A 12641-nucleotide genomic window follows, 5' to 3' on the forward strand; every position below is an offset into this window, starting at 1 on the left:
ATGCATGCAGTAACAGTAACAGAATCTGCCTATTTGAGGTACCGCTATAGTAGGATTAAAGGCCATATCCGAAGGCCATTTTATCCTGGGCGGAAGATTTCATAACTTCGGGTACAGTGAGGGGAATTATTCCTTAAGAAAAGTCCGTGAATTCGGACGACTTGGTCTTATTCATTTCTGTTTCATCTATTTTCTGAAAAATAAAATACACCTCTTGGAAAGGTCATTTTGATCTTGTGTTGAGGGTATTTGATATACTTCATTGTGTTCTTGTTTATATACTTGAACTTTAGTTAAAGTTGTTGTTTCTACTATTAGATTCTGCATACCTGTAGAAGGAAAATAACATACGTTGCTTACTATAAAGATCAATCTTCTTCCATTTCTCTTTAAATCCCATTACAACTATGCCTCAATTCCAAGCTACTTAGTGCCTATTTGGCCATGAGAATTTTTTACTTTCTTTTTTTTATTTTTTACCATGCACCTCACAAAGGTAGGGGTAAAGTCCGTGTACAATGCAGCCTTCCCAGATTCCACTTGTGGGATGACTCTAGAATTGTTGTTGTTGGGTTATAGAAGAGCTAAGTACTCAGACTTCCTATTAATAATTAGTTTAACGTTCTTGGAGCTGACCTGTGTTTTTAAATGCACTTAATAGTAACTTGAGCTATGAAAAAAAGGAAGGCAAAATCAAAGCCACCTCCAAAGAAGAGGATGGATAAACTTGACACTGTTATTGCTCAGATAGATATAGTGTAGTCCTTAAATCACAAAATGCGATGACAGAATTTTCTATAGAAAAATTTTCTAGCAACACATCATCTATTTCTGAGAATTTGCCCCCATAATGTGATAGTTTTTCTATCACACCTTTATTTTTCAATTACAAAAAATAAGATTAAATTATTAAATTAATAAAACAGTTTATGTATTAAACAAATCCTTCTGTGAAGAGCTTAAAACTCACAAAAATGTCAAAATAGTAAAATATTGAATTTATGGCAAATGTTAATTGGTTGATGAAAGTTAAATGAACTACCTAAAATTGTTTCCTTATTAATATTTTATACAAGTAATAATATCTAGTATGTGAATGTATATTTATCTGTTTGTTGATGTGTGTGAAACTATCATAGGGTTACTTAGTCACTCTCCTTGGTTGTTTATTGAACATCAGATTTGGTGAAAGTTTGTGTTTTCTGTAATGTTTTTGTTACTAAAGCATCAGAATATTAGCTTTATAATTTCTTTTTGTGGGGTTATGGAAAGATGCAATCGTTTTATGATTTAGATAGCTTCAAGCGTATTTGTTTTGGTTGTTTTCTGAATGTCTGATATGGTGAAAGTTTAATGTTTTCTATTCACAAAGCACCAGAAAAAATAGCTTTATATATGAAAAATTAAAAAACATGTGAGGTTTGAAAAAAAATAATATTACCTCCTCGTCAACTAATATCACCATTTTTCGAGAACCACCGTCATCCTTAAACAGCTTCATTGGCCCACTTGCGATAACCAAGACTTTGATCATATCCAGATATAGTTTTTTGACTTCAAGGTGTTGATACCCACAACTTCGGTGATAGGATCCATTGTAATAATCTTTAAGAAAATAGAAGTTAGAACGATAACAACATATAATTTCATAACAAAGGTAAACTTGTGAGATGAGAAGAATTATACCTAAATATATGAATCTACTTGGTAGATGGGTAGATAAAGAAAGTTATGAGCAATAGAAATTATAATATATTCTACTAACAGGACACATAGAATGATAAGAACGTAGAATTTTATAATAGAGGTAGATTTGTGAGATGAGTAGAATTATACTTGAATATGTGAATCTTTTTGTAGGTTAGTAGATAAAGAAGGTTAGTTATGAGCAATATAAATTATAATATATTCAACTAAGAGGACACATTAAGGTAATAACAGAATCTGCGAGAAGCGAAATAGTCTAATAAATATGTTTGCTAATTTAAACTAAGCAATGTAAGCTGACATAACAATTAATATATTGTATGTGACATAACAATTAATATATTGTATGTAAATTAACAATGTAAAAAGGGAGAGATGATATAACGACAAAAATCTGAAATTAAAATAAAATGGTCGAAACTGTGTTGAGACGAAGAATGATGAATAATGGTAAATCAACTATGAACAATGAAAAACCACAATCGTTTAATGATGAACAATGAAAAAAGCTCAAACATTTATATAGAAGGATGTAATGTATAAAATCAAAGAAGAGATCAAATAGGCAAACCAAATAGAACACAAATTTGGATGGAAGATAAATTTGAAAAAGATCAAATAAAACATAAATTTGGATGAAAAAAATTCAGTGTTTTTTGGTGAAACCAAGTAGAAAGAAAACGTGGATGTATTTTTGTTGAAAGAAATCAAGTAGGAAAAAAAAATGGGTGTTTATTTTGGTGAAATAAATCAAGTAGGATACAAATTTGGGAAAAATTTAATTAAAGGAAAATTTTAGTATACTAGGACCAAAAAAAATGGATGTTTTAACCAAGTAGTGAAAAATACGGGTGTTTTTTTTGAAAAAAAATTGGGTGTCTATTTTGGTGAAATAAACGAAGTAGACACAAATTTGTAAAGAATTTAATTGAAGGAAAAATTTATTATATTCATTTTGAATAATTTAATTGTAGGGAAAAAGGTAAAAGACGATTTTGTCTAAAGCGAACTCTTTTAATGAAGGGTAAAAAGTTCAAATCACTTTTATAAGGGTCTTCACACTTTTAATATATTATTATTATTATTATTATATTATTATTGTATTATATTATTAATATATTAGTATTATTATAGATATAGATTTGTTGGTGCAATTTGATTGACATTTTAAAAAAAATAAAACGAATATCTTTGATCACTTTTATTATTAATTGTTAATTGAGCATTTTTTTTTTCATATACCTTAATTCGGCAAAATAGTTACGTAACTTTGAGAGAAGGGGTGTCTCGTCACAAAGGGTTTCAGGTGATCAGGCTCGGGCGTTGCAAAATCATGTATGAGGTATCATTTGCGATCTCAGATGTGTCGATATCAATGGTGCATCATTATTTTGAAGAATCATTTCTTCGGACATAAGAAGATTAGGTAAACATTTGCTCGAAATCTCACTGTGTCATTAGGTCCTTGTTTAAGTATCATTAAGTTACTTCTTGTTCTTCCAATACTATGTTTGATACTAATATCAAAGGTCATAAATAGACTTGTTTTGGAACTAACCATTTCCCATTATAGTATACTTTAGTTTTATGTAATAAAAAGGTTCATGCCTATGGATCCCCGATTCAATTTGTTGAGAAGGTCATGATTGTTGAAACACTTGAACCTATAACGATTAGAGGGTTGAGCAAGACCCCTCGCCTGTCTGACCTGCTTTCTGGCTAGCTTCTTAATGGCAAGCACTACCCTAACCTAGCTAGTGCGACATCTTGGTAACGTTGTCTGAATTGCCGCACAAGTGCTACATCTATATGGCAAGACTGTCGACCTTCTTCATATGGCAACCGCTATCCATAAAAGAAGGTAGATACCGCCTCTAAATGTGTGACAAATGAATAAAGAGGTATCACAGGCACTACCACGGAATCCCTTCAAAGCACTTGAATGTGGTACCACATAGCTAAGCTAGTTTTTTTCAAGTATCATAAGAACAACTTTTCCCAGGTTGGTTTGTAAATTGAATACTGACCGGGCCTGTTTGGACATATAAGAATTTTTGAGTATTTGAACCGGTCATTCTTGCCCAGAGACACAAGATATCTTAGCTGCAAGAATGACACAATGTCTAGAGAGAGTTACATTGTTTAAATAGCAGAAAACAAGGAAGATTTTTTCCTAATAAATTCTTCTACAAATGGCTAAAAAAAAGACCCGGCGCTATAGTTCCTTGAACAACCTCTGTACAAACTCTCCCTCACCCTTTTCAAATTGACTCATTTTACAAAGATAATACTAACTACTTATGATTTTCCTATAGTCTGGCTTCTCTTTTCGCTTATTTCTTGGCCGCTTTGCTCTCAGTTGAAGTTTCAACGGCCAGAAACAAATAATGAATTGGCTGTTAATTTGTTCCCTTCAACCTGAATTTTCTTTGCTTTTGCCTTGTCCAAACGTGCTCGTCTTACAGCTTCTTGGATGTGGCGATCGTGATCTTTCAGTACTTGATCCACTTTGCCTGATGGAACTAGTAGTGGTCCGGAGTAGTGAATTTTGTTGCCTTTTGATCCATATCCCAGCTGGACATTAAAAAAGTGAGCAAATCAGCGGCTAAAACCATCATCGGATTTGAAAGCATATTATGGTGTACAGATGTATAAAAGAAAGAACATGTTGATAGGCTCTTACAAGAACAGGATCGTTGCTGCTGGTTTTACCATCCTCGTTTTGATGTGAGTTGGCAAGTGCATGATTTTTCTGCTCTTGTTTCATCGCGGAATGTGAAACCTCTTTGAAGGATCCAGGGAACCTGGCTATAAGTTTAGGAACCTCCTGTTTGTGTGGACCGGACTTATCTGACCGATCTTCAGAGAACATGCTTCTCCTTGCAGCTACTAGCCCAGACATAGCTGACAAATCTGCTACAGATAGTTTTGGGGCATCATCCATATTTTTTCCAGCTTTTGCCCAAGCAGCTCGGTGAGACAATGGCCCGGAATGGGAGCCTCGCTTGTGTAGCTGTGCCGAGTGAGGATCATTGCTTGCTTCTTCCACAACTTGAGATGGTCTAGGGGGGTCAATTGGAAAACCGGAGGCAACTTCTTCTGGATGAGAGTTAAACATCTCGCTTCTGCTTTTTGAATTGGATTGACCTTGTCTTTTCTGCAGAGAGAGCACCACACCACATGAATATGGAACAAAACGACAGAATTAACAGAATTTGTACTTTCAAGGCTTGAATTGGCAAACCAAAGGTAAAAATGCAAAACAATGGCTACCAGAACAAAAAAAATAAAAAAGCATAAAACTCACAATGAAGCCACGATAGAAGTACACACTTCTCTTTCATGCTCTCATGTTTTAAATGAATAGATTTTCATATGCTCAACTCCCATACTATCAGAAAGGAAGAAATGGACTGTTGTGACAACATAATCCCTCTGTCCTGTTTAATATGACACACTTCCCTTTGTAGAGTTTGTCCCTATCCCAAATATAGCATCATTTCAAATTTTTGGAACAGCGTAACTTTAAACTTGCTATTTTACTTGGAGTTGACTCATAATGGATTGCTTGCCTACGAAGCCTCCTGGCTTTCACTCCTCCAATTAGACCCTTAGGCTCGTTTGGTACGAGGGATATGGATAACTAATCCCGAGATTAATTTTAGGATGAGTTCATCCCATGTTTGGTTGGGATAATATAGCGGGATAACATATCTCGGGATTGTAGTGTTATTTTTATCCCACATTGAGGGTGGTATAACAAATCCTGGGATAACTACTCCGGGTGTAACTTGGTTCCCGACCAACGAAGCTGTTAATGGGATGAGTTATAGCCATACAAATGCCTATGGCTTGTTTTATGTTTTAGGCCAAGTTTCAAAAATCTTTTTTTACCTATACTCCGTTCCAGTCAAACACTGCCACATAAATTAGGACAGAGGTAGTAGTAATCTATGTTGCTCGGACTCTTCAAAAATGTCATCGGGTCACCGCAACTTAGGTAGTAATTTCATGGCCTAATAAGTAAATATTCCAGGGTAACTTGAGTTACTCAAGCCAGGGACTCAGAAAGTGCAGTTCTACTCCAAGGACAAATCAATGTCAACAAGCTATGGTAAGAAAATTTACCTGCATAGAGGAAACTAGTTCAGCATTGGCTTCGGGTGCAGGAACTGCACGCGAATCTCTTGTTCCTCTCCTTTCTGAATCATATCTATGACCCTTAGCTCCAGCAGCCGCTTGCCTAAATATTTGCAAAGGCAGTTAGATTATCAGTACATAAATAAGAGCAAATCAATCAGCACAAATATCAATTATGTCTTGATGCCCTTTTTTTACTGAATTCTGGAGCACATTGAATAAGGAAGCTGGATAAATCATATTTATATTTTCTGCTACTTTTACCTTCGGGCTTCTTCATCCCGCACTTTTGCATCAAATTCCTTGCTCGGAGGATATTTTGGCAAGCTTGAAGGATCACAAGGAAGTGGCTTTGTTGTAAAGAACTGAAATAAACAGGCCTTTTTGAGAGGGGGGGAAAAAAAAGGCAGGTTCCATAATGAAAATTCAGAAAATTTGTCTAATCATTGCCATTCGGGCTACATAGCATAAAAAAACAACATACAAAGTAGATGATTGTAAGAAATTTCAAGAGAAAGCACCATTATCAATGGTTGTTCCAGCACAAATGATAGTTCGCGAGATGGCACGTTAACATCTTCAACAAAGTGAATGTCCTAGTGATACAGTAAGATTTTATCTTTAAGAAACTTCATACCTCACTCTTCAAGGCAGAGGCTGAGGACCCACGATCAGCAGGATCTATGGACAGCAAGGTTTCTATGAGTGCTAGTGCTGGTACGGGGAACTCTTTAAATGTTTCTGCAACACAGCGCCTATAAGGTTGTTGCGGCTTGAAAATTGTTGCATGTGGCAACCTCGATTTCCTCCAGTATTCCTCGGAAGGTGATCCACACAGTTTGAAAATCTTATGAAGCTGTTCAACCTACACCGCAGATTATGCACTTAAAATTTATTAACATGTTAAGCTTGAGCACAAGGTCAATAGAGAGAAAATCATACAAGTAATACAAGAGAAGAAACTACAGATAGGATAAGTAACAGGCCAGCAATATCAAGTTGAATAAAAGACGCAACTAATGAATGTTCTCTATCAGAGAAAGTTGTAACCACCATAGACTATTCATAACATAAGAACACAGATGCACCTAACAGGATGATAAGATAAATTATCTGTTAAGGAGTGCAAATAAAAAAGAAGTATATAAGATCACATGATACAACGCCTATTACATCTGACTAGGATGCCATAGAACTGAATCAGAGGTCAAACTTGAGAAGATTCTTTTCAAAGATGCATCAAAATTCCAGTGTCGCAACTTCCTTGCATTTAAGTACCAAAGTAACACCAATATCATTCATATCCCCGGAACTGCCAAGTGTAACTTACCTACCAGTTAGTGAAGAAAATGAAGACAACCATTCATTGAGCAACACCAATTTGTTGGGAACAAGCAAAAAAACCAAAAGACTAACAAAGAACATACCTCTGTTCTTCCTGGCATTATAGGCTTGCCGGCATAAAGTTCTGCTAGTATGCAACCAGAGCTCCATAAATCCACAGCAGTCCCATAGTAAGTAGCACCAAGTAGCAGTTCAGGAGGCCGATACCAGAGAGTCACTACACGGCTAGTAAGAGGCTGGCTTTGATGAGGATCAAAAAAGCTTGCTAGACCAAAGTCAGCGATCTTTAATATGCCATTATTGTCAATTAAAAGGTTGGAACCTTTTATATCACGATGTAAAACACCACGACTGTGACAATGATCAAGTCCACGTAAAAGTTGTTGCATGTAACATTTGACCTACAAAAGCAAAAGTACAAATTTTCCATTTAAGTGAGCAAATAATAAATTCTCAGAAAGGGTTAACAAAATGAAAAAAGAAAGAGAACCAAGTACTTCCCTCCACATGAAAAAGTGATACATAGTGAGCAAATTCAGAGGCATCTTTATTATAAATGCAAGAATGCAATCTCAGAAAGGAAGCCATTACAAAAATTCTGTTGATGTAAATACAAATTGAGGTCTGACTATGAGGATTTTCAGCTATAAACGTTTACTGGGCTAATGTAATTTGCAAAAATGGTGAAAAAGAATACTGTAATCTGCAAAACATTGAATGCACAGATATTGCAAGCAAATTCAAATGAGTACCTGTGACTCAGTAAACTTAAGACCAGGATGTGATGCTAGCCCTGCTAGATCATGCTCCATGTATTCAAATACAAGGTACAGGCTGCAAGACATCCTAGAAGTAACTAAACCTTCTAGTTTTACTATGTTTGGATGATCAAGCCTCCGTAATATGTGAATCTCCCTAGCCATGAATCGAACACTCTCAGGTTCTAGATTATCAAATCTCACTTTCTTCAAAGCAACAATCTTCCCTTGATCAAGATCACGAGCACGATAAACGTTGCTGTACGTACCCTGGCCAATCTAAGGAAAAAGAAGCCATAATACCAAATATCAAGTTAGCCACATTCACTCATCAAGTTTTTTTAGAAGTAAACAGATCACACAGTAGACCATTTTTTTCTAGCTAGAGTAACCACAAGAAAAAAGTTTCTGTCAGTACCCAAGATCATAAGAAACAAGATGTCTGACTATTTTGATGAAGTTGTCATTTTTTTTTCATGGAAAAAAAGTGTGAATATTAACCTTTGCATACCCCACGTAGATCACAGCGTTCACATATATCAGAAACATACCACAACAACAACATAACTAGCGCAATTCCACAAGTTGGGTCTGGGGAGGGTGCTATGTTCACATATATCAGATAAATGCCAAAAAATATTTCATGGCTGAGATATAGATGTTAAAATTATTGAGCATGCAATAGTTACTATGGAAAGACCATAATCAAAATGTATAGTGATCTAGAGAAGGAGCAAGTTTCAGACATGTCATCACTCATCAGCCTTCACGACCGGAGCAATTTGTGTAATAAACAGGGACTGATAAGTTGATAACTTCAGAGGTTTGAAATATATGCAAAGTAACCATCTTTGGGTTTGCAATGCATTGGTGGGTCTTGAGAGTTTTAAGTGGTGTACAAGCAAAAGGATATTAAAACTGGAAAGTAATAGGCATAGATTAACTTGTTTAAGACTATTTTCTTCACTGATGTCATGATTTGAAGTAAAAGAAAATATGCATCAACCAGAACTATCAAGTTTCTTTGTAAGACTCCTGCATAAATAAGCTAAAGCCAGCTTCTTGCATTCCTCAATCAAAGGGAAAATCAGCAGTCAATCGCTGGAATTCGTTTTTTTTTTTTTTCAAGATAAGGAAATTCTGCGGTAAAGAAACACCAGTCGGTCTTAGGTTCAAGGAAACAAAGTACAGAAAACAGATAAAAAGCTTTACACCTCTCTGCCAAACTTTACCCACTACATTCCAAACTAACAAAATCATAAAATGTCTCCCTGCCATAATATTAGATGAATGTTACTGGAAGATAGTATTGTGGCAGTAACTGTAGAAATTTTCTAGGATTATCATCTAACGACATACTTAAATTTAAAGGAGGAAACTTGACTTGTTTCATCGTATCTGAAACAACAGAATGATCAGAATCCGTTCATCAATAGCAATATTCTGTACATTGGGCCAAATGTAGCAAACCGCTGGAGAAACTAAATGAGGCCTATTCAAACATAACGAATACATGTAATAGTTCACAAAAGAAAGACATTTGATACAAATCAATTAACTCTGTCTCAATCTCCATTTAGATGGGTTCAGCTATGTTAATTGTGTACATTCTGCTTTATTTGGGAATATTACATTCCAATACATCCCTTGCCCATTCAGTACTACACAGGAATGCCGATGCAGTGCATGCCTAAGGGAACGCGTCCGTATGAATTCAATGTTTGATTCATGATATTATGACAATTTTAACAATGGATATCAACCTACTGCAACCCTTGGCTTCTTTTTGAGCTTTGGACCAGCTATCCTAAACTCGCACTATGAAGTACATGTATAAATCTATGTTTGCCTTGACAACTGAAATATAGCCCAGTGATAAGAGCTCTGCGCCTCCAACTATGAGGTTGGGGCTCGAACAGCCAAGAAGGCTGTAGCAGGAAAACCACAGTTGGCTCCCGGTATAAGGGGTTTGGAGGAGTAGATTTACCATATTGGAAAAACAGATTAATTTCTTGCTCGTTTCCTTAGACTTATATTCAGCACAAACTTGTGATTCGCTATACCATGCAAAAGAAATTAAAAAATCAAGCTCCAACTCTCTGCTTGTCAAAATCCCACATTGGTTATGGAGGGAGTAGTTGGTCTCATTATACGATCTTTGACAATCCTCACCTCATGAACTTGAGGTTGAGTTAGGCCCAAGGTCCAGGATGAACCTCGTACTTTGATCACGGATTGTAAATTTAGGTGTAAAAAATACTAAAATTGCACTAGATAATAACTACGAATCTATAATGGGTTCAAATCTAAGAACCTTAAAGAGATCGAACCCATAAAGCTAAAACCTTGGATTTGCCTGTACCAAGGTCCATTTCTTACCATGGCATCAGGAGTCAAACTCATTCTAATTGTTGGTTTACCAAGATGCAAGGCCTCCATATTATGTTATTCACACCCCAAATGTAGGAGGCTCACATTGGCTATGGATGGGGTAATTGAGCTATCTTTTGATGCTGAAGTGAAACATTTCCGTCTTTTCGGATAATCAAACATTTAAGCAGAACGCTGACATGAATTAATAAGGACAAATTACATGAGTCATAACCAAACTTCTACCAATAATTCACTTTTTTGTGGGGGAGAGAGAGAAACTATTACGTGACCATTATCATGAAATGTTTGATGTTCCTACTGTAGAATTAAAAGTCAAGAACATAAAAAGGAGCATACTTTATCCAATTTCTCAAAAGAATCAGCTCGCCTAGGCACCCATCCTCTGATAGCTTCACCAGCAACTGCAGCAAGCCATGGTGGCCATCCAGCAGCAACCTGTTCCCCTTCACTACTTTTTGGTAATGTCCCAATGCCAAGATGATGATGATGAGTGGCAACAATAAACTCTTGTTTCTCCCTTTTCCTCTCATAATTCTCAGTCTGCAACCTAACTGTACCATTTACTTGTTTATCAATCAACATTGCCTTCCCATCAATGCTCCTATAAGCTTCCTCTCTTCTTGATGAACCAGGTCTTGGCCCTCGCAAACTCGCAGCACTTTTATTTGACAGTCTCTCCCTTGGACTATCTCGACTGTCTTCAATGGCAGAAGGCTTGCCACAAACACAACCCATCCCAAAAATACTAAACTAAAAAAAGCATCAACACTACAACCCCACCTCCCAAAATCACACCTTTTCACCAATACCCCTCCTCATTTTCAAGAAAACAACACTTCCCAATTACTACAGTACAACATCAAAATCAAACAAACCCCACCTCCCAAAATCTTATCTTTTCACCAATAAACCTAGACTCACTAACCAATATCAAAGAAACCAACTTTAACAAGAACACGTAAACTTCAGAAAACCAAGAAAACAGTTCATATACACAGAGTGTATAAATGTACAGCCACTAAAAATCAGCAATACTGCAACCCCACCTCCCAAAATCTCATCTTTTCACCAATAAACTTCTACAACCACTTTCCAATATTAAAGCAACCAACTCTAACAAGAGCATTAACTTCCCAAAATCACACCTTTCCACCAATACCCCTCCTTATTTTCAATAAAACAACACTTCCAATTACTGCAATACAACCAAATTACCAAAATCAAACAAACCCCACCTCCCAAAATCTCACCTTTTCACCAATAAACCAACACCTACTTACCAATATCAAAGAAACCAAACTTTAACAAGAACATTAACACTTCAGAAAACCACTACACCTCCTCATTTTCAAGAAAACACCACTTCCCAATCACTGCAAACAACCAAATTATCAAAAAATTAAACAAACCCCACCTCCCAAAATCTCATCTTTTCACCAATAAACCTCCAGCCACTTCCCAATATCAATGAAACCAACTTCAACAAGAACATTAACACTCTACAAATACCAAGAAACAGCTCACATACACACACACTGCAGTATACAAAATGTACAACCTTAAATCACTGAAACAGTGCAAATACTAATGTATATAGTACACAAAGTTGAGTGGAGGAGAAAGCATGTTTGTGGATCTAGGGCACATACAACAATACACAATACACAAAAGAAAGATTAAAAAAGAGGAGTGTTTTTACATAAACTACTGTTAGGTGAGATTTTTATATATTTCTGACTGGTGCAGAGCAGCTTTTTTAATAAATACACTTTCACAGTACTCAGTATATGTGTGTGTGTGAGAAAGAAAACAGAGAAAGGAAGATGGGAAGACCAATGCTGTTACGTTCGTGACATTCTTAAATCTTTGTAGTAGTATACGTAACATGTTTAGTTGACAAACACGCGCATAACAAAACAAAGAAATTGCCAGCTTAGCTTATCCACCTTACTTTATTTTGTTTTAATTAAATGTCTTGCTTTGGCTCTTTTGATGATGATGATGATGCCACCTAAATCACCTACAATATTTTTATTACCATTGTTATGATACAGAATAAGTAAATTATAAGTAAAAAAAAATAACAACATCATACAGATTTTTGTGAAAATTTTTGAAAAAAAACCACGGATAAAGGCAAATGAAGTTTACCATAATGGAGAGAGTATAATATGGAGAAGTAAATTTTTCTGAATAATAAAAATAATCCACTAATTTACATTTATATATAGTACGTGCTTACAAATAAGTCCTAGGCCCAAAAACATAAAGGTTCATACCGCAAGGGCAATTGGGATC

General features: G+C 35.8%; 1 protein-coding gene across 1 annotated transcript; it reads right to left on the bottom strand.

Moving 5' to 3' along the window:
* Positions 1-3742: 3742 nt before the first annotated feature.
* LOC107878657 (probable serine/threonine-protein kinase At1g54610) lies at positions 3743-12302 on the bottom strand. Its single transcript, XM_016725730.2, has 8 exons — positions 10680-12302; positions 7944-8228; positions 7275-7592; positions 6485-6712; positions 6112-6212; positions 5836-5950; positions 4391-4864; positions 3743-4281 (listed from the first exon to the last, which is right to left on the bottom strand). Exons 1-8 carry the CDS (start codon positions 11076-11078, stop codon positions 4075-4077), a joined length of 2127 nt encoding a protein of 708 aa, XP_016581216.1. The 5' UTR covers positions 11079-12302; the 3' UTR covers positions 3743-4074.
* Positions 12303-12641: the final 339 nt, after the last annotated feature.

This window comes from Capsicum annuum, chromosome 7 (assembly GCF_002878395.1).
Source record: "Capsicum annuum cultivar UCD-10X-F1 chromosome 7, UCD10Xv1.1, whole genome shotgun sequence".
NCBI classification, from domain to species: Eukaryota; Viridiplantae; Streptophyta; class Magnoliopsida; order Solanales; family Solanaceae; genus Capsicum; species Capsicum annuum.

Coding starts and splice junctions, on each gene's coding strand:
- LOC107878657 (XM_016725730.2), bottom strand. CDS start 11,078: ATGGGTTGTGTTTGTGGCAAGCCTTCTGCCATTGAAGACAGTCGAGAT. Junction 8,229..10,679: donor CTTTTGAGAAATTGGATAAA/GTATGCTCCTTT, acceptor CTTTTTCCTTAG/ATTGGCCAGGGTACGTACAG. Junction 4,865..5,835: donor AACTAGTTTCCTCTATGCAG/GTAAATTTTCTT, acceptor CTCTCTCTGCAG/AAAAGACAAGGTCAATCCAA.